At 49.4% G+C, this 20,192-nt stretch overlaps 1 protein-coding gene across 1 annotated transcript; it reads right to left on the bottom strand.

The window, feature by feature from the left end:
* Positions 1 to 1,190: 1,190 nt before the first annotated feature.
* On the bottom strand, positions 1,191 to 19,705 carry LOC135181760 (suppressor of cytokine signaling 1-like). The gene is made up of 3 exons (XM_064155110.1): positions 19,197 to 19,705; positions 8,908 to 9,034; positions 1,191 to 2,800 (listed from the first exon to the last, which is right to left on the bottom strand). The coding sequence occupies exon 3, from the start codon at positions 2,732 to 2,734 to the stop codon at positions 2,048 to 2,050; it is 687 nt and encodes a 228-aa protein (XP_064011180.1). The 5' UTR covers positions 2,735 to 2,800; positions 8,908 to 9,034; positions 19,197 to 19,705; the 3' UTR covers positions 1,191 to 2,047.
* Positions 19,706 to 20,192: the final 487 nt, after the last annotated feature.

The following is a 20,192-nucleotide window of genomic DNA, read 5'->3' as shown; positions in this document are numbered from 1 at the left end:
ACTCCAATTTACCACCTCTAATGGACCCAGTGATGATAACAGATGCAATTACCTGCTTAGCTTCTGCCCTGCCCCTGCACAAGATTACAGCAGCAAGAAACACCATACCCAGGTGCCAGTCTCCAGTACTGTGATAAAAAACAATCCCAGCCTGTGCTTTTGCACTGGGCTGAGAGCTGCAGCAGCTGCAGGGTCACCAAGCTGCCCCTGGCTTCCCTGAGACTGAGAGGAGCAAGCAGCAAGGGAAAGATGGCTACCTCTCTGGCACCTAATAACTAGCTTGGTTCATAAACTGATGCCCTGAGATAGAGGCCAGGCACCCTGCCATCTGCAGAGCAACGGAGCCCTCCAGAGAATAATTCAGTGTCTAAGTTAGGATCCTGTGATGAATCACAGGACCTGTAGCTTTCTGTGCTGATCACACACTTTGCTTCCTCAGATAAGATACCTGAAGCCAAAAGAGCAAATTCAGAGTAATCTCTCCCTACACTCAGCTTTTTCCCCCCCCCCCATACAGGTCTGAAGGGGAAAGTCAGCATGAGCTCAGCAGGCTGCCTGCCTAGCTATGGATTCTTGGCAGCACACACAACAGCTTGGCTCAAATTTTACAGTATCTGAGTTTCTCCTTTCACATGGCTGTTTTCAATCAGTTATTTCAAAGACATCATGCCTGCCTGCACCCTTGAAATGAACTATAACCCTATATAAGCCAGATCTGTTCCTCTCATTTGCGCTCATCCTCACCAGCTGAAGTTCATTGATGCTGTGCCATGTTCTGGGTTCCTAAATTACTTTGAAACACAGAGTACAAATTTTAAGGTACTAAAAATACTTCTAAAAATCTCATCTCTACATTATTAGGAGTTATCTCACGTATAGAAAATTCTTTATTTGGTTACATTATGAGATGCATTAGGTTTACTGTTCCCAGCTAAGACCATTTATTGTCCTGCTTGTGGTCTTTCAATGAAATTGGATACCCTCTCCTTGGAGGTGTTCAAGGCCAGCATGGATGAAGCCTTGAGCAACCTCGTCTAGTGAAGATGTCCCTGCCCCTGACAGAGGTGATTAGGTTTAGATGATCTTTAAGGTTCCTTCCAACCCAAACCATTCTATAAATCTGTGAAGTTCACTTGTTTGGTTCCAGTTGGATTACGAATGTCTCAGCACCAAGTTTCCAATACCACAAGGGAATTAAAAGATGGCATTTATTTACTGACTTTTAAAAATAAGTATAAAAACATGTTTGTTGGGGGTTTTTGTTGGTTTTTTAAGTTTTATGTAAAAAAAAAAAAAAAAAAGGTTTGCTTTTTTTGAGGCAAACCCAAAATGTCTGTAGGTGGCAGCAGCACACTACCAGATGAGCATAAGAAAGGGTGCTGGAATCCCATCTTTTGGCGTCCTCCCAGGGCAAACGCGACTCTCTAGACCAGGCTTACCTCCTCCACAGGCATACCAGGCCCTCAGTATAACGCAACTCATCTGGACTCCCAAAGCATCTGTTCGAACAAAGCAATGCAAAAGGCAGTGAAGCTGCATGGCTGCAACGGTTTTTCTCTCGTGCAAATGCCTTCTGAAGTGGCAGTGTTGCATCTGCGTTACAAGGAGCGAAACATGCCCTCACTCTGGTGCTGCTATGTGGGGGTCAGCACAGGAGTCGTGGCCACCAGCACTCAAGCTGCACTGCTGTAGGACTGGGCTTAGCCACCCCACTTCATGATGGCAGATTTATAGCAGAAATGAGCTGAGGCACTTCGGAGTAGAGGGAAACACAGGGCTGAAGACAGGCAGCTCACCACCTTCTCAAGCTTATAAATTACAAATGGAACAAAGTGCAGGTCTGGCTTCACCCCAGGCATCTGTGGGGAAGGCCACACATGCTGCGCACGTATGAGGACACAGCTGTCACAGACAGCAGGTTCAAGACCTGCTTCCCCTGCTCTCCCCAGCTTCTCCCAGCAGCCAGTCCAGCCTCACCAGCGAGGCATGCATCCCACCAGCGCAGCCACGTAACTGGCACCTCCTTGTGTCTGCCATGTACACAGCATCATCTACCAGTCCAGGACAGAGAGAGGCTGGGGACAGCATTCCCCTCTGACCCTCCCCTTCTGCCCAGGGGTGAGACTAATTCCTCCCTTGGGCACATCCCCATGGAGCCCCCTATTCCTGCTCCATCCCCTGCAGGTGCAGCACCGGTGGGCAGACTCCGGCAACACAGTTCTCGCAGCGTGGGCACTGCCCGGCGGCTCCGGCACAGGGGCTCAGAGAAGACTAGGGGAGTTCCCCCCATCTCATCGAAGTGCAAGGGGTTGTTCCGGGTTCCTGCCACCACCAGCTCCAGCAGCCGGACCACGCAGTCTGCAAACCAGTTCTTCAGGCGGAAATAGCCCTCCTGGAAGGAGATTCGGAGGCTGACAGGCCCCGCCGGCATCCGCACGCTCAGGCTGAACAAGCAGTTGCCCTGGGAACTGTCCCGCACCAAGTAGGTGCCGACGGGCTCCCGCTGGAGCTTGGCGTGAGCCTCCCCCACGGACAAGGGGCCCCAGTAGAAGTCACTGGCCTGAAGGATAGTGAGGGACCGCTCCAGGACCTCCCACTCGCAGCTGCGAAACATCCGGAAGCGATGGGGCAAGGCGGGCGGCGCGGAGCCGGAGAGAACGCTGCGATGCGACCTTTGCGGACCAGGAACAGCGGCGTGCGTGTTGTGCAGCTCATCTGGCCTCCCTCTGATCATCTCTCAAAGAGCCCATGGACCCTGGAAAGATGCTGCCTTTACCATGCTTCCTCCTTTGCATCCAGCCTGCGAGACAGAAGAAGAGTGAGGCAAACTCGATGCCTTCTTCCAACTGGGCAAGGGAAGACACTTCACGAGGAAGAATGACCAGCAAGAATACTGAAGAGAGTTTCAAGGAGCTGCTACATTCACCAGCCTCCAGCTGTAGGGACAACCAAGGATGCCTGTGCAGGAAAGATGCCAGCTCGGTGCCCAGTAGCACAGGGCAGCACTTTGAGCTCTGCATCCACTGACTTTCTGTGATTCACACCTAGAAGCTATCCAGCACACCCTTCAGCAGGCCGGTCTGACTCTAGCAGATCTCACTACTTGAAGATCTCCCTCTGTCGGATGCTTAGGGGCTTTTCAGAGAGGCCTTGAGGCTAACAAGGAGAAGTGACACAGCAAATTGGAAAGGAAAAAGTTCCCAGAGCAGGAAGGTTATCATTGACTTTGTCGTGCAGTGAAAGGTCCTCAGGCCTGCCTAACTCTTTCCCTGACAAAAGGGCAGACAACAAGACTTTGAAGAAGCAAAGGGTGGGAAAGACCCTTTCCCACCAAATCCCATGAACTGCTATCTCACCCCAGGACATGCCTGTTTCACTGTGTCAGAAGGCACAGGTCAAAGATCATGATCCCTTCAAGAAATCACAGTATCACAGTATCACAGTATCACCAAGGTTGGAAGAGACCTCACAGATCATCAAGTCCAACCCTTTACCACAGTGCCCAAGGCTAGACCATGGCACCAAGTGCCACGTCCAACCTTGCCTTGAACTGCCCCAGGGACGACGACTCCACCACCTCCCCAGGCAGCCCATTCCAGTGCCCAATGACTCTCTCAGTGAAGAACTTTCTCCTCACCTCGAGCCGAAATTTCCCCTGGCGCAGCCTGAGGCTGTGTCCTCTTGTTCTGGAGCTGGCCACCTGAGAGAAGAGAGCAACCTCCTCCTGGCCACAACCACCCTTCAGGTAGTTGTAGACAGCAATAAGGTCACCCCTGAGCCTCCTCTTCTCCAGGCTAAACAACCCCAGCTCCCTAAGCCTCTCCTCGTAGGGCTTGTGCTCGAGGCCTCTCACCAGCCTCGTCGCCCTTCTCTGGACACGCTCAAGCATCTCAATGTCCTTCCTAAACTGGGGGGCCCAGAACTGAACGCAGTACTCGAGGTGTGGTCTGACCAGTGCAGAGTACAGGGGCAGAATGACCTCCCTGCTCCTGCTGACCACACCACTCCTGATGCAGGCCAGGATGCCACTGGCTCTCTTGGCCACCTGGGCACACTACTGGCTCATGTTCAGGCGGGTATCAATCAGTACCCCCAGATCCCTCTCTGTCTGGCTGCTCTCCAGCCACTCCGACCCCAGCCTGTATCTCTGCATGGGGTTGTTGTGGCCAAAGTGCAGCACCCTGCACTTTGAGCTATTGAACCCCATCCCATTGGCCTCTGCCCATCTGTACAGGCGGTCAAGGTCCCGCTGCAGAGCCCTTCTGCCCTCCAGCTCAGTCACATCTGCCCCCAGCTTAGTGTCATCTGCAAACTTGCTGATGACTGACTCGATGCCCTCATCCAGATCATCTATGAAGATGTTAAAGAGGATGGGGCCCAGCACTGATCCCTGAGGGACACCACTAGTGACTGGCCGCCAGCTGGATGTGGCACCATTCACCACCACTCTCTGGGTCCGGCCCTCCAGCCAGTTCCTAACCCAGCACAGAGTGTTACCATCCAAGCCGCGGGCTGACAGCTTAGCCAGCAGTTTGCTGTGGGGGACAGTGTCAAAGGCCTTGCTGAAGTCCAGATAGACCACATCCACAGGCCTCCCCACATCCACCAAGCGGGTCACCTGATCATAGAAGGAGATCAGGTTAGAAAGGCAGGATCTGCCCTTCCTAAACCCATGCTGGCTGGACCTGAGATCCTTGCCATCCCTCAGGTGCGTAGTTATTGGCCCCAAGAGAACCTGCTCCATCAGTTTCCCTGGCACTGAGGTCAGGCTGACGGGTCTGTAGTTCCCAGGTTCCTCCATCCGACCCTTTTTGTGGATGGGGACCACGTTGGCCATTTTCCAGTCTCCTGGGACCTCTCCGGTGAGCCAGGACTGCTGGAAAATGATGGAGAGTGGCTTGGCCAGCTCAGCTGCCAGCTCTCTCAGCACCCTGGGATGGATCCCATCTGGTCCCATGGACTTGTGGGTGTCCAGGTGGCTCAGCAGGTCCTGAACTAATTCCTCATGAATTTCCAGGGGAACACACTGCTCCCCGACCCCATCCCCCAGTTTAAGAGGCCATTTGCCTCCTCCTCCTCTCTCCTTACTGTTGAAAACTGAGGCGAAGAAGGCATTCAGGACCTCTGCCTTTGCTTCATCATCAGTTATAGTGTTCCCCTCCCGGTCCAGTAAGGAGTGGAGGCTCTTCTTGCCCTTCCTTTTAGCGTTGATAAATTTATAAAAGTGTTTTTTGTTAACTTTCACGGAAGTGGCCAGCCTAAGTTCTAGCTGAGCCTTAGCCTCTCTAATTTTTCTCCTACATAGTCTGGCTACCTCCTTAAACACATCAGGAGAAGCCTTCCCCTCCTTCCAGAGGCGATACACCCTCTTTTTTTCCCCCACTTCCTTCAGGAGCTCTTTGCTCATCCAGGCTGGTCGCCTCCCCCTGCGGCTCATCTTTCGGCACGTGGGAACTGCCAGTTCCTGTGCCTTCAAGAGCTCCTGTTTAAAGTAAGTCCAACCATCCTGGACCCCTTTGTTCTCAAGAACTGCTGCCCAGGGGACATTGGAAATAAGTTCCTTGAGCAAATTGAAGTTTGCCCTCCTAAAGTCCAAGGTGTAGGTTTTGTTGAAGTGCCTCCCTACCTCCCTGTATATTGAAAACTCCACTAACTCGTGGTCGCTACACCCCAGGCAGCCTCCCACTATCACATCTCCTACCAGCCCTTCTCTGTTGGAGAGCAGCAGGTCAAGCTGAGCTTGACCCCTGGTAGGCTCGTTTAACAGTTGGGTCATGAAGCTGTCCTCCATGCACTCCAGAAATCTCCTGGACTGCCTCCTCTCTGCCGAATTAAGTTCCCAGCAGATATCTGGCAGGTTAAAGTCACCCACAAGGACAAGATCTGAAGATCTTGAGACAGCCTCCAACTGTTTGTAAAATATCTCATCTGTTCCCTCATCCTGGTTGGGTGGTCTGTAACAGACTCCAACCAGGATGTCAGATTTATTAGTCCTGCCTCTGATTTTAATCCACAGGGTCTCTACCCCTTCATCCCTCACTTCTAACTCAATGGCATGGAGTGACTCTCTAATATACAGGGCCACCCCTCCTCCTCTTCTCCCTTGCCTATCTCTCCTGAAAAGGTTATATCCCTCCAGTATAACAGCCCAGTCCTGTCTGTCGTCCCACCAAGTTTCTGAAATGGCAACTACATCGTAGTCCCCCTGGTGGACCAGGACTTCCAGTTCCTCCTGTTTGTTACCCAAGCTGCGTGCATTGGTGTAGATACACTTCAGCTGGGCTCTCGATTCAATTGTCCTTACAAATGTTACATCAGCAACTTCATTGTTGGGACTGCCATGAGTGAGACTGTTTGACACTGGTACCAGACACCGCTTATGTCTGAGGAACATTTCTGCTCTCAGCTTCCAGCCCCTTAACTTCTCTTTTCTGCTGGAGGCACAGACAACGCTGCCCTCTCCCAGTCACCATCCTCTGCTTGTGTGCTGTGTGCTGTGTTCAAAGTGTCATTTATCCATCTTCTGCATCCCGTGTTATCACCAGGCTGTCTGCTTTCAGAGATGCAAATCCAGTGTTGCCATTAGTCATGCAGGCCATTTCAATGATATTTAAATACATACATAATCTGTATGTGTGTGTGTGTGTGTATATATATATATATATGAACAGAAAAACCACAGCCCCAAGCCAGAGGCTCATTCTATGCAAGAAGCTGAGCTGTTACATACCACTTCCCCAGGCCTGACAAGTCAGTAGCTCACCACCAAACCCTGCCCTCGGTCCCTTGACATAATCCATTAACCCAGTCACAGTCTCTGACAGCACAGCCACGCTCAGAGCAGAACAGAGTGCTGACAATGCAGCCTGCAGCACAGGGAGAGACATGCTTCTCTGTCTCCAGAGGAGACTTGTGGGAGCATTTGGGCTCATGGGGGCAGGCAGCTCCCCAGGCAATGTGCAGACACCTTTGGAGGGCTTGCTCTGGTGGCAGAGCTTTATGTTAGGCTTAGCTCCTGGCGAGGTTCCCCTGATCACACCCTTTACTGGCTATCCAAACAGCCTCATGCTCCTTTTGGTGCTTGTGCCAGATGGATGGCCACATGGAGCCAACTCCATGCCCAGCAAGAGGACGTGGAGCAGCGGGGCCAAAGGTCCTTCCTTCTCACAGCAGTTTTGGAAAAGAAGCATCTGTCCAGCAATGCCTTGCCTGTAATCATCTTTTCTCTCCTGACGTTTCTCCCGACACTTAACAGCAACACCAATAATGTAGTTGTCAGGCACAGCTCCATACATGCAGCCGTAAACACCTGCTCCAAACACAGTCTCCAAGCCACCCACATCCCTGGTCCTCCTCTGAACACTGCTGGCCCTGCCCTGTAGCCACGTGTCACCACGGGAGGGAAATTCCATGCTTAGAGAGAGGTGGGAGGGGTAGGAAGGAGTTAATCAAGTTGGGTTTTTTCTTTTTCATTTAAAACAAACAAAAGGCAGCAGTTGAAAGCTGCTGGGATGGTTCAGCAAGTCAGAATAAATCTTCAGGGAAGCTGATTTAGCGAGCAGAATGCAAGTAAACAGTTGCCACGTGCAGCAGCTAGGGCCATCCATCACCACTGAAAACTCAGCACTTCAGGCACCACAAGATGTTGCAGCATCTCTGTGCCTTTCCTTCTCCTCTCTGCCAGGCGAGGAAGCCATAGAGTTCTCTGACATTAACTACTATAGAAAAGCAAGGTCATACTCCTACCAGATGCCTCCAAGGCTGCAGCTATAGCCTCTCAAGGAGGAGCCTCACTCCCACCAGCAGCCACTCTTCCCAAACAGCAACACCTCCTGGGCCCAAAAGGAAATTTTGCCAATCTCATGGGTCTAGGTTGGAAAATTAGTTCAAGCAGGAAAACAGAAGCAGGCAGCTGTCTTTCATTTCCAGGCTAGCTTTAAAAATAACAAACAAATAGATAATTTGTTTAAGGCTGCAGATGCTATTTGACAGAAAGCAAAATAAACTGGTTTGTCCCAGTTTTCAACCTTGAGTCACCCTCCCAAGTCCTTTAAGAAAAATTCCGTGCTACTAGAAGTCTGACTGACTAAGAACTGAGACTGTGCCACCGTTTCAAATTCATGCTAACTGCAAAAATAGCACCCTCACAATTTGTTCACTTGATTTGGAATCTACATATAGGTCAGAGCCTCAGACAGCATGAATTTGTTTAGCTCCAGTGACCCATTTCCAAGAGATGACTGCCTGCTCTGCAGTGTAGTATTATTTACATTAATGTTAGCTCTAGAAGTACTTTCTGATATTACTTTTAAGGTTCACTCTTAATGGGTCAACAGGTCCTACAGCTACATGGCCTCCCACGTCAAGGAGGGTGAGGAGACTCTCAAGCTTAGGAATTGGCCAGCTCAGGGGTGTAATGAAATATGCACACATAATTAGTTCTGCTTCTGATCTGCCACACCACAATTTGCCTTCCCCATCCTCCCTCCATAAAAGCCCAAAAAACCCCAACGCCCAAACATGTTACTACATCTCTACTGCAAGACAGTCGGAGCAGTGCTTGCAGCCAAAACAACATACCCTAAAAAAGCTGGCGTCCTGCTAATCAAAAGGCTGGAGAAGTTTCCCAAGACCTTCTGATTTACTGTAAGTTCAAGAGCTTTTCAAAATAAGGACTCTTGACACAGGGCACTCTGCTTTCCTCCTCGGTCCCTAACCAGGCAAAGCAGCCTATTGCATACAAAGAGACAATTCTAGGAAACCAGGGACTGTATGCAGCCTCTGCTGTCAGCCAGTCCAGCCTTGAACCCTGAAGTCTGACAAATCTGGCATGTTCAACAGGAGCTTCAAGTACTCAGCTATGAAGTGTTCTTGCACTCTTCCTCCAGGACACTCAAAAGAGCTTACCTCTTTATTGTCACCACCCATAGGGATGAGTTTCTGGACATCAGGCCTGGAAGTGGTCCAAATTCAAGAGCTCCTATGCAGCACTTCTCAGTGTTTGCAAAGCTTTACTTACAAGGAGATCCATCCTCTGAAAGAAAGGAAATCAGGTCACTAAGCCATTAGTTTGGAGAACTGAAATACAAAAATCTGAGGACAGGTTGTCTGTCTCAACCTCTTTGACCTTATCATTGTAGAAGCATGCATATGGCACTTCAGATAGCAACAGAGACAAGAGATCAGTGGTGCTGGTATTGTTACTGCAACTTACAAAGCCATGAGCTGAATAGGTCCAGACAGTCCTCAGACAGCCTAGGGACAAATGCAAACACCATCAAGTTGCCATCATCTTCTGGAACTGGGGACCATAAAACCCAACCATTGAAGAGATGATGGCAACAGGAATGAGCTTAAGAATTCAGAACAGCAAGTTCAGGCTTGTGCTCAGTGCAGTTCACAACATTTAGGTAGCTTACTTGCAATCATGTAGCTAGCCACTCGCTACTGCATTACCCTAACAGCAATCCAGTCTCTTCTGGCCTCTGCTCTTCTGTCCTGCTTCCCTGTCTCTCAAAGTTCTTCTTTCTCACTTTGCAGATGGAAAACTAAACCTGATGACCTGGTGGAGTAGAGACCACCATGTATGCAATCACATGTCTGTCAGTGGATCCACAAGCAGCTGATGAATGAACTCAGCCTTCTGTATGCCTTTCAGAGACAGACCCTGTAAGTCTTCACTTATACCTATGCTCCATACTCTGCATTCCCCTCAAAGCCCACACTAAGCACACACTCCACAAGCCACACTGACTTGTAGCTAACACAACTGCAGATCCACTCTATTACTATGCTACCCACTCCACTTAAGCTTCAGCATCTCCCAATTATCAATCCCACAGTTCCCAGAGCAGTTAGACGGAGACTGAGATAATTTGGAAAAGCTCTCCCTGAGGTATCCTGCAAGCAGCAGCATCCCCATTCCAGGCAGTAAAGCCTGAGCAGACATCTCTTGCTTGCATGTCTGAATCCCACAGAAATGTGCTGCCTGCTGATTTGTGGCTGGAGAGGATGTTTCAAAGGAAAGCTTGAGCAAACGGCTGGAAGAAACCTCCCTGGCAAGAGCCAAGGATGCAGCACTGTGTTTCAGTGGTGCCCAGCCTGGTTCCCAGGGCTGCCACTGTCTGCCACACAGTAGCGGTGGTTTAAACCACGCAGTCATGGACACGGTGAGCGGCCACACCAGTGCCCCTTGTCACCAGCACCCTATCATGGCCAAGGGGATTAGGGCTGATCCAGAAAGGGTTTGGGGAGGGGGAAGGGAAAGGCAGGAGGCACACACAGATGTGTGCCAAAGAGCACAGAGGGAGCTGTGGTTAGAGGAAGAATGTGGCACAGCTCAGCTAAGAGGACCAATGCTAATCACAGACAATTTCTCCAGCATAAAGCAGCCCTAGGAGACATTGAAGTTCCCTCTATCTTTTATGCCTCTGCCGCAAATAAGAGTTTGATGTGAGGCTGCCATTGTATTTGATGTGTGAGGGATATCTGGGAAAAAGTCCACACCACACATACATACCCAAACCAAAACTATAAACCCAGCATTCAGGAGTGCAGTATTTCATAAAGTAAAACAAGCTGAGGGAGCTCAAACACTGTCACAAATCCTGTCTCCACCCAACAGAGAGGGTGAACAGGAGGATCCTACATGCAGCTCTGGAAACCAGCTGCTGGATGCTTGCAGGAGGAAGGACTGGTCTTGTCAAATGCTTCCCAACATTTTGGGGTTGGAGAGCATACTTCAAAAACAACAAATAACTTCCCATGGATCAGATATTTAGGTTTTGTACTTACTTTTTTTGGGTGATGTGTTTTCTCTGTCAATCCATCACTTTCCTGATACAAGCAAAAGAAGTTTTTACCCCAAGAAAACCCACAAGATAGTGCAATGTGTGCCAAGTATCCTTGAAGGAAGGGAAGTCTACAAGCATATTTGCTTTCTGTATAACATGCTTCAACACCCCACCCCCAAACAACAACCAACAAGGCAGGTGGTGGTTTAAAAAGAAAGCTAGGTACTTTTGCTGGATGAACTGGAAGAAACACCACATTTTCAAGACCCCTTCCTCACACCTTGGGAACACCATGCACATTCCAAACAACTACTTGCAAATACAACAGTCTGCTCCTGGTAGAAAAAGCCCAGTGTGAAATGGCATTGCTTCACTGAGCTCAAAGGCTGCTCTGCATAGGTTGAAAGCAACTACAATTTGTCCTGCAGCAAGTCAAACAACCCAAGTTACCAACTGGCAAGGAACAGTTTCTTTTGGAGCCCAAATTCTGCTTCAAGAGCCTGATATGTATTTTTTTCCTCCCCTTCTGTAACTCAAGAAAAGAGAGGGGTTTTTAATACAGTTAGAAAAGGGAAATCAGGCCAGGTTACATCTTAAAGCTGCAGCTGAGGCTATCCTGCCACGGCTAAAGGAAAGAGTTGTTGCTGTTGCTTACCTCTGGCCAACACCACGGCATTTACTGGCAACTGAGAGAAGCCCTGCTCCTGACCCTTGCAGTTTCATAGCAAGCAGCCATCCTTGTGAACGTCGGTGCCACAGAGCTATGCAAAGCCTCAGACCTGTGCTCAACCAGGGACCCACAGCCTCTGCACAACAGCCTTGCCTTCCCTCTCCTCCCCACTGCCCACCTAGGAAGGTGGCCAGGGCTCTCCCCACTTTGGATGCAGAAATGAGAAGACAGAGAGAGTACACAGCAGGGAGGAAGCAAGAGGCCAAGGCAACACGAGTCCCTCATGGATCTCTACTGGAAATGCTCTGTCCTGTTTCCCCACCACGAGGGGGATCAGTGGGAAGGGGGCAGCAATGCCTAGACCTGTCCTCACCCTCTGCTGGGGCAGAGCTTTGCACCCACTGGTCACAGCTCCTCAGCCTTATCAGCTCTCCCCATCCCCCCTCCGACCAGCAGCACAAGTGTGTTTCCTCCCCTCCAGCCTCTCAACTAAACGGACTTTTTTCAGGTGTTCCAGCACCCTGTTTGAAGAAACGAGCAAATCCTGCTGTCAGCAGTCCCTGCAGTGGATGTGGCCTCTTAGCAAAACTATCCCGTTTAGGAGGCAAGGGACTCGAAGCAGCAGCTAACTCTAAGAAATGAGCAGTATCTAAAGCTAGAAGTGGTTCAGTACCATGATCAGAACTAGAATTTCAGAGAGGAGTCCCAGGTGCTTAACCAACACAAGCCAGAGCATAAAGGCATGGGGGAGAGTGAGGTCCTCCCTTGGCTCTTAAGAAAGATCAGCTGCAGGAGACATGAGTGGTCTTTAAGCACTACCAGTTACTCGCCTTCAGAGGAAGGGGTGAAGCTCAGAAGGCTCAAAACACTACAAGCTTTATAACAAGGGACACAAAATAAAGAAACTAGAGCTGAGAGTCAAAAGTGAAAAGAAAAAATAAAAATTGAGCCATGGAAAGTTATTTGAGAAATCTTAAAGTGACAGAGTGTCCAGGCCTCCTACAAACTACGGAGCAGATGCAGTCTGGCTAAGAGGATGGGCCCAGGGGACAGCACAGGTCATACTGCAGGTATTAGATGTAGATGTGACAGCTTGCAAGGGCCCCAACAAGGATAAGCAGCACCAAATAGACACACTCAAACCCACAGCCCCTTCCCAAATCTCTCCACAACCTCAACAATCCTCCAGAAGATGAAAAGCTAACCCTAGCGGTGCTGATATAAAAGAATCTAAAGCACTGACAGCAGGGAACAGATTTACATAAGGATGGCTGTCACGGAATTGGGGCAGCAGGTAGCCAAGACAAATAAAACAAATGGCATTTTCAATTTATCAAACCCAGAAAACGTGTGGGAGAATTTTAGCTGGCTGGTGTGGCAGCAAGTGTGGGTAACAACACTGCAGAAAAGCTGGGTAAGCAAGCAGATATTTTTATGTTGCACAGGATGCTGAGGAGATTCCCCAGGATTTAATGGTATTTAACGTGAAGTGGGGGGAAAGGGAGTGCTCTATCAGAAGAGATGTGAAAAAGTGACATTAAGGAACAGAAAGGCAGCTGGACACAGTGATTTTGCAGGAATTTGGAGTGGCTAGTTGAGATGCAAAGAAAGGCATTCTTTCAACTAAATCAGCTGCCACTAACAATTGCTAGAGGGCTGCAAGTGTTATAAGGAATGTTTTCTGACATGTGCTAAGGTAGGAGCAGCACGTGGCTACCTGACTGTGTGGGGAAGTAATCCTCAGACAGAACTCCCCATTAGGAAGATGGTATCTGAAGAAGCCATAGCTGTCTGGACATCACTTGTGCTTCCCTAAAGCTTCCATGACAAAAGTAAGTTAAAAAGCAAGACATAGTTCAAGAAGTAAAGAGCCAGCAGCACCCTGGGACCTGTAAAGCAAATGGACAGAAGGCAAGGAGTAGTCATGCCCCAGAGTGATTGAAGGTGGAAAAGTGGTGTCCTGAGGAAAACAAGGCATTCCATCTACTGCACATCACATCACCTCAGTGTCACCCTCCCTTCTTCCCTTTGGATCCACTCAACCCACTTTGCTGAGCATCCCTTCCCACTGATCGGCAGGTCAGTGGCAGAAGCGCCCCAAAGCCTCCCCTAGCCAAGGTGCGAGCAGCGCCCTTCCTCCTGCTCATGTTCACACACGTTGTTGACCCACGTCCCTTTCTGAAAATCATCTCCTGTCGTCTGCAAGTTGCACTGCCCAAGACACCTCAAACCTTGCCACTCAAAAAGGCTTAATCTTGCCTCTCCCAGCAGGCAGGTTCTGGCCTCAAGGTCCTCAAATCTAGGCAACCAGCTGGAAAAGCAGTAAGCCACCTCCAGCACCTCCACAGTGCAAGCACTGACCAAATCACTTCAGTCTGTGGAGGCCATAGAAGCTAGAGGTCACTCAGAATTCAGCAAGCTCACAGGCACCAGGAGGTCAGGTGAGATTTGTCCTGACAAATGCAAGTAGATACAGACTTACAGGAACACAAACTGGGTCTGTATGTTGCAAGGCAATAAATTAAGTGGCGCAGATGATGAATGAGCAGAGTAACCATGCTGAGACTTTGTCAAAGGAAACCTCTACCTCTGAATCCAAAAATCAGTCATGAAAAGCTAAAAAGCAAACACAAGCATGAGGCTGCAAAATGGATGGGTGGGAACATAACGGTAATGTCATTACCTGAAAGAACACATTTAGCTCCAGTCACCTTCAATAAAAACAAACAGAACTGAAACAAAGGGGACGAGTCTAAAGCTAGGTAATAAGTTCCATGTAAGTGTGCAGACAGAAAGAGTGGAGAAACTTCATTTTCAGTTTAGAGAGCAGATAGAAGCAAGGGGACCCGAAAGAAAGATACAGCAAAACAAGGCTGTTCTTTGCATGCTCTTCAATAAAAAGAGGAGAGAGGAAGTTCAAAGGTGACCGAGATTGAAGAGTAACTAATTTTAAAACTCATAAAAGAAGAAACTCCAATCACACAGACATTAAAATACTGCTGCTGGGGAAAGTGAGAGAATTAATCTGAGGAGTCTCATTTCTTTCTCAAATGTCTCTGCTTTGCATCTGTACAGTTCTCGACATCTCTCTGCTTTAGCAGACTTTAGGCAGAAGGATTCAGCAGCAAAGGGATTGGGTTTTTAACATCACTTTTATAAAGGACCTCTTAACCATTCAAACTTTACGTAAGAGGAGCCCAGCAGAAGGCATAAACATCCTTTAGCTATGCAAATCTGAAGAAGTAAATGAGAGTTTATTAAGCTGCTACAAGGAATGAACTGTGGACCTGTTGCAGAGTACTCAGGAAGCTCAGCACGTTATTGCTTCGCATTTTTAAACAACTAAAGAGAGCAGTGCTTATGTGTGCTGGCTTGAATTCTGGGGTACATCCTATACAAACGGGCCACTTCAGCTGTTACCGCTAAAGCAGCTCCGAATCAGAAGTGGCTGTGGCAATGTGGGTAGAAAGAGACATTCCCTTTGCCTCAGAGTCCCCTGAGTGGGCTTTTGGTCTGTTGTCACCTAGCTGGGCCTCAGAAGGTGAGTGTATCTTGTAGCAGGAGGGACTGGAGAACATTTCTGCAGCTCCAGCTTCCTCCTCACCACATTCCCAAAACCTCTCCCCATAAAAGAGGGGAAAACTCAAATACGCACGAAGCACAGAACAGATTAACATTGCTTGTTTGTCAACAAAACATAACCAGATCATTCCTGCAGGCAGCTGTACACATCACCACGAGCAGGCTGGCCCAGGCAAACCTATGCCCAACTGCCCTCAGCTTTAGAAAGGCACCTTCAGCAAGCTGTGCAGATGCCTGGCTCAGCAGCTCGGATTGCAGGAACAGAAAGGAGATTTTTGACATTTTCCAACTGTTAATAGTCAGTCACACTTATTTTCTTCCCTGACAGCCTTAGCTTAAGTTTCCAAATAAACTCTGCTACCAAGGAAGTATGAAAGTAGATCCAAACTGTTTCTGAGCTGCAGAATCACACAGATACAACCTCCCCTGTTGCACAAGTCACAATCTGAAGTCAAAATTTTTGTCCAGCATTTGTAGGGGATGAGGGGGAGGACAATAACCCTCTGCTTACACAAAGGCAACTAAATGCTGACAGCTTAACCCAATTTTGCCTGCCACAGCTCCCAAAAAGCCAAGGCAAAGCTAAAGCAGCCTTTTTGCAAATATTTGGACCGTACAGTTCTTTCCCTTCCCCTTCACATCTGTTTCTGAACAAGCAGAGGCACAGAAGGTGCATGGGGAGCAGGAAGGGAGAAGGCAGAGAGAAATGTGCATTATCAAAATACCTTGAGAGCAGTTCTTGGAAATGTGCAGCCTGCAAGCCTGTATCAGACACTCATTTCCTGTGAAGTGCACACAGGCCCTTTCATTTCTCCCCTGAAGAGGACCAAAATAAGGGGGCAGCTCTAAAGCCTCCAAAGATACCACGACCCCATCATTTAACAACTGTACTGAAACTGAATTAACATTTTCATACTGTTAAATGCCTACCAAACAGAAGCACAGAGATTCCCAGAAGTTTTAAAACTAGGACATTCTACACCTCCAACTTCTAAATCTTAACTTCAAATCTTGCACTTGGTTGAGAGGGTGGGAGGTTGGGGGGGGAGGGAAATGAATTTTACTCGAGTCATTTTGACCACTCAACTAACACAGTAACCAAATCCTGCTACATCAAACACCACTGCACTTTTCTTCTTTTTTAAAGTGTCTGGGACAGCAAAATGGTAAGTGAATAAAGTACCTTAATGAGGCAGCTGGTTGCAGGATATGCACAAATGTAAATCAGAAGAGCAGGCAGTAGGGAAGTAGACTGACAAGATAGAAGGCAATAAACTGACATCAGCCTGCATTCTGCCTCCACTGACATGTAATCAAGGATCTAATTAATGTAGTGTTTATTTATGTTGTTTTAAATAAATATGTGGTATCTCCTAATGGCACACACACTTAATACCTTTACTCTGTAAAAAGTTATCATCTCTGTATGTCATACTTGGCTCTTGAATCATTTACATTTTCATTTACAGAAAGTGATGCAGGTGCCCACTTCTCCTGGCTTGTGAGCTTTTGGCAAGCACCTCCAGCTAAGGCCTGCAGCAGCCCAGAATAACAGCTTGGAAACATGTCACCTCCCCACAGCTTTTACTAATCTGACCACTGTGTCAACCTGACCCAAAGGATGTCATATTTAAGTACTGACACTGTTTATTGCTGAACAAACAAAGGTAGAAGAAACCAGGAGAGAAAAATCTGTGGGCAGTAGAGGAAGAACGAAGTGGCAAAGAGCTGCAGGGAAAGACTTGGAGGAAAGAGCAAAATATCCCCAGTGGGAATGAAGAGGAGCAAAAGAAGAAACACAACTCCAAAGGCACATTCACTCCTTTGTTTCTCAGCAATGCAACCACAGCATTAGTGACAGCAACTAAGAATTTGCACCACCCATCTCCATCTCCTTGCGCAAACCAACCACCAACTCCACAGAAACCCCAGCTGGATTGAAGGCAGGAGGCACTGGCTGCATGCTTGAAGATGTTACTTGGAAACTGTATTTGGCCCTCTCTGGGCAGGCACAGCAGGGACACACACCTGGGAGGATTTGCAGAAGCTCTGTTTCCCTGGTGTTCTTCTATACCTGCTTTATGGGACTCCAGCAGAGTTTACCTGTGCTTTCCAATGCAAAGGCTCTGTGTTTCCTCTCAACCCCACTGCATTTAAGGAAGTGATAAGCAAGCCAGGTGATTGGAGGACATACCTCATCATGAACGGTAATAAGGAGCATAGAACCAAGAAAGGCCCAGATTCCAGTCTAGCTCAGGAGAAGATAGGAACCTGGGTGGGAGGCTGGCATCCCAGCAATCCCATGGGTCTGTGCCTGAGAGCCTTCCACTCCAAAGGGGACAAAAAGCCACACTTCAACAACTACATTTTAAATCACATACCCAGCAGAATTGCTCACAAGCACAGAAACAAAGCTTGGCTTCATCTGCAGCGACTGGCCACATCTCCTTGCAACTTGATTCAACCAAGAGCAACACTATGTGATAAAAGAGCCTCAGTCCCACAAGCTTCTGTGCATGTGCATAATTTTTTAAGCACATGACCGTAGGCCCTGCTCTGACTGAATAAGCTATTTGATGTTCACCCAGCATCTGAACCGCAGTCACAATTGTTTGGAGAAAGAAGATATGCCTGCATACTCTCTTTAAGGACACAGTCAATAGAGAATGAAACATCAGGAAACTAGTTTATTGCTGCTTCCAGCCAATTTTGCAGAGTTGAGCATGGCCAACGTGTGACTGGATTTTTCATCTAAGGTCTCCAAGAGCTGCAAGGACTAGAACTAGGAAACAGTACTGTCTGGACCACATCGTCCTAAGTAAAAGCTTGCTAACAACACTCTTTTACCCTCAACTTTCCCTAACAATAGTCAAGCCACATCCCTCCCTTCACCCAAGCAGGGGAAGAAAAAACAAACCAACGAACAAAAAAAAACCCAGGGATGTTAACTCCACGTTCTTGAGTTACCTCTGGGTTTCACACACATCTTGTTCCCAAGCTTGTACTGTGCAGGAAGGAATGCAGGCTTAAATGAAAATATTTTTTTTCTTTTTCTTTCCCCCCCTTTTTTTATTAATAAAAACACACTTGAGAGTACCGTGAACCGAGGGTTTAGGTGGTAACTGTTCCAAAATTCTCAGTAAGAGCATGTGTGTTTGTGGGAAAAAGTGAGTAGCAGATCCTACATGGCTGCAAGCACCATGACTCAGAGTGCATGAAGGGAGGGTTTAGCGATAACCTTTGCCGCTGAGGCTTTTCATGGGTACGCGGCACAGATCTTCTGAGAAGAGGCAGGTGTGAGGCGACGGGTTTGGAGGATGGCGAGTTCCTCTGCCTTTCAAGGGCAACCCCAAACGGGCACTCTCCTGGTTCACAGTTACCCCATTTCCCTGCAATGCCTTTGATTCTGGCAGGCAGCTTCACTTCCCCATCTATGACTAAGCGTAACACCTCATTCATTACTTAAGCGGTTTACGTGCAGGGGAAAAGAGTAGCCAAATGGTCAAGAGCAAGTTACCTGCTACCCAGACCTGTGCATCTGCTTCCCTGCAGACCCACAGAGATGTTACACAATTCGCAGGTTTCACTTACAAACTAACGTCTCCCCGGACTGATACTATGGAGAAGACCTTGATGGCAGGACAACCCCAAGCCCCACCGAGGAGCCTACTAGACTGCTCCCAGCACGGCACATGGCTCCCTTCAGGGCAGTGTGTTGCTAGCAGCCCAAATCCTCCCCTGAAAAGCACCCCAAGCGCCAGCACCACTCCCCTTTCCTCAGCCAGCAGCAGCCCCAACGCCCCCCGGAGCCAAACCGGATGAGGGGCTGCAACCCCCAACTCCCGCCCTTGTAAGAAGCCAAGAAGGGACGGGAGAAGACAGGCACTCCACATACACACATCGAAACAGGCCGTTTTCAGTTACCGACGCACAACTTACTCTCGGTACCCCCGGGCGGGCGGTGCTGCTGCCACCGGTGCGAGCGAGCGCTCAGTGCCGGGGAGACAGCGGCGCTGCCCGGCCCTGCCGCCGCCACTCTCCCGCCCCGAAGCGAAACCGAGGCGGCCCCGCTCTCTGCCGCCCGGCGCCGCCGCGCTCCGCATCCCCCCTCGGCCCTTCAACTCACAACAGGGGGCCGGTGCGCGGCTTACCGGAGGCGGTGCGGCTGCCCGTCGGGCCCTCCTCGGCTGCGGAGCGAGCGCCGCGACGGCCACTTCGGGGAGAAGAGCGGAGGGGAAAGGAGCGGAGGAAACCCCCCAAGTGTTTCTTTTCCGAGGAAGAAGCCACGGGGGAGGGGAAGGGGAGGGGTTTCTCCCTCCTCCACCACCTCGTCTTTCCACGGCGTGGCTCTTGCGAGAGGGGGGAAAAAGTAAAAAAGTTTTGGTGTTCTGGGGTTTGTTTGCTTGTTTCCTAAGGAAAGTTGGACGGACTGGGGGAGAAAGAAACAAGAACAAATATATATAACCAAAACAAAAAAACCAAACAAAAGAGGCTGTGAAAGCCCCTCCGCTGCAGACTGGCACAGCAACCCTAGGGCGATGGCACCGCAGCATCCACCGCCCCGGGACTCGCCGGAGCCACGCGTCGCGCAGGGCAGGCGGCGGCAGCAGGGGACCGGGGCTCAGCCCCTCCTCCCACTTGCCGGCTGCTGCCCTCCAACGCTGGGCTGGGGCTTTGGAGCTGGCAAGCACCGGGGAGAGGGTGCTATGCCCAGGGTCGGGATAGCAGAGCATGAAATGCCTGGGAGCGGGAGGGGCTACACGTAAAGCCGAGGGGCTCTACGCAAGGCTGGGAAACGAGGCTCCTGGACACCCTCGAAAAGCGAGAAGCCTGTCTCGGCCTTTACCTTCAGGATCAATGGGCCGAGGACAATGGCATGAGGTTCCACAAGACCAAGTGCTGGGTAGTGCATGTGGGTCATGACAACCCCAAGAACGCTCCATGACTGAAAAGCTGCCCAATGGAAATGGACCGGGGGGTGCTGCTGGTCCACAGTTGCTGACAGGAGTTCACAGTGTGCTCAGGTGGTCACGAAGGCCAACAGCATCCTGGCCAGTATCAAGAATAGTGTAGTCAGCAGGACCAGGGAAGTGATTGTCACCCTGTACTTGGCACTGGTGAGGTCAGGACTTGAATACTGGGTTAGT

This window comes from Pogoniulus pusillus, chromosome 15 (genome assembly GCF_015220805.1).
Source record: "Pogoniulus pusillus isolate bPogPus1 chromosome 15, bPogPus1.pri, whole genome shotgun sequence".
In the NCBI taxonomy this organism is placed as follows: domain Eukaryota; kingdom Metazoa; phylum Chordata; class Aves; order Piciformes; family Lybiidae; genus Pogoniulus; species Pogoniulus pusillus.
Note: the sequence above shows the minus strand (reverse complement) of the source record. Positions and strands in the feature narration are given on the sequence as shown.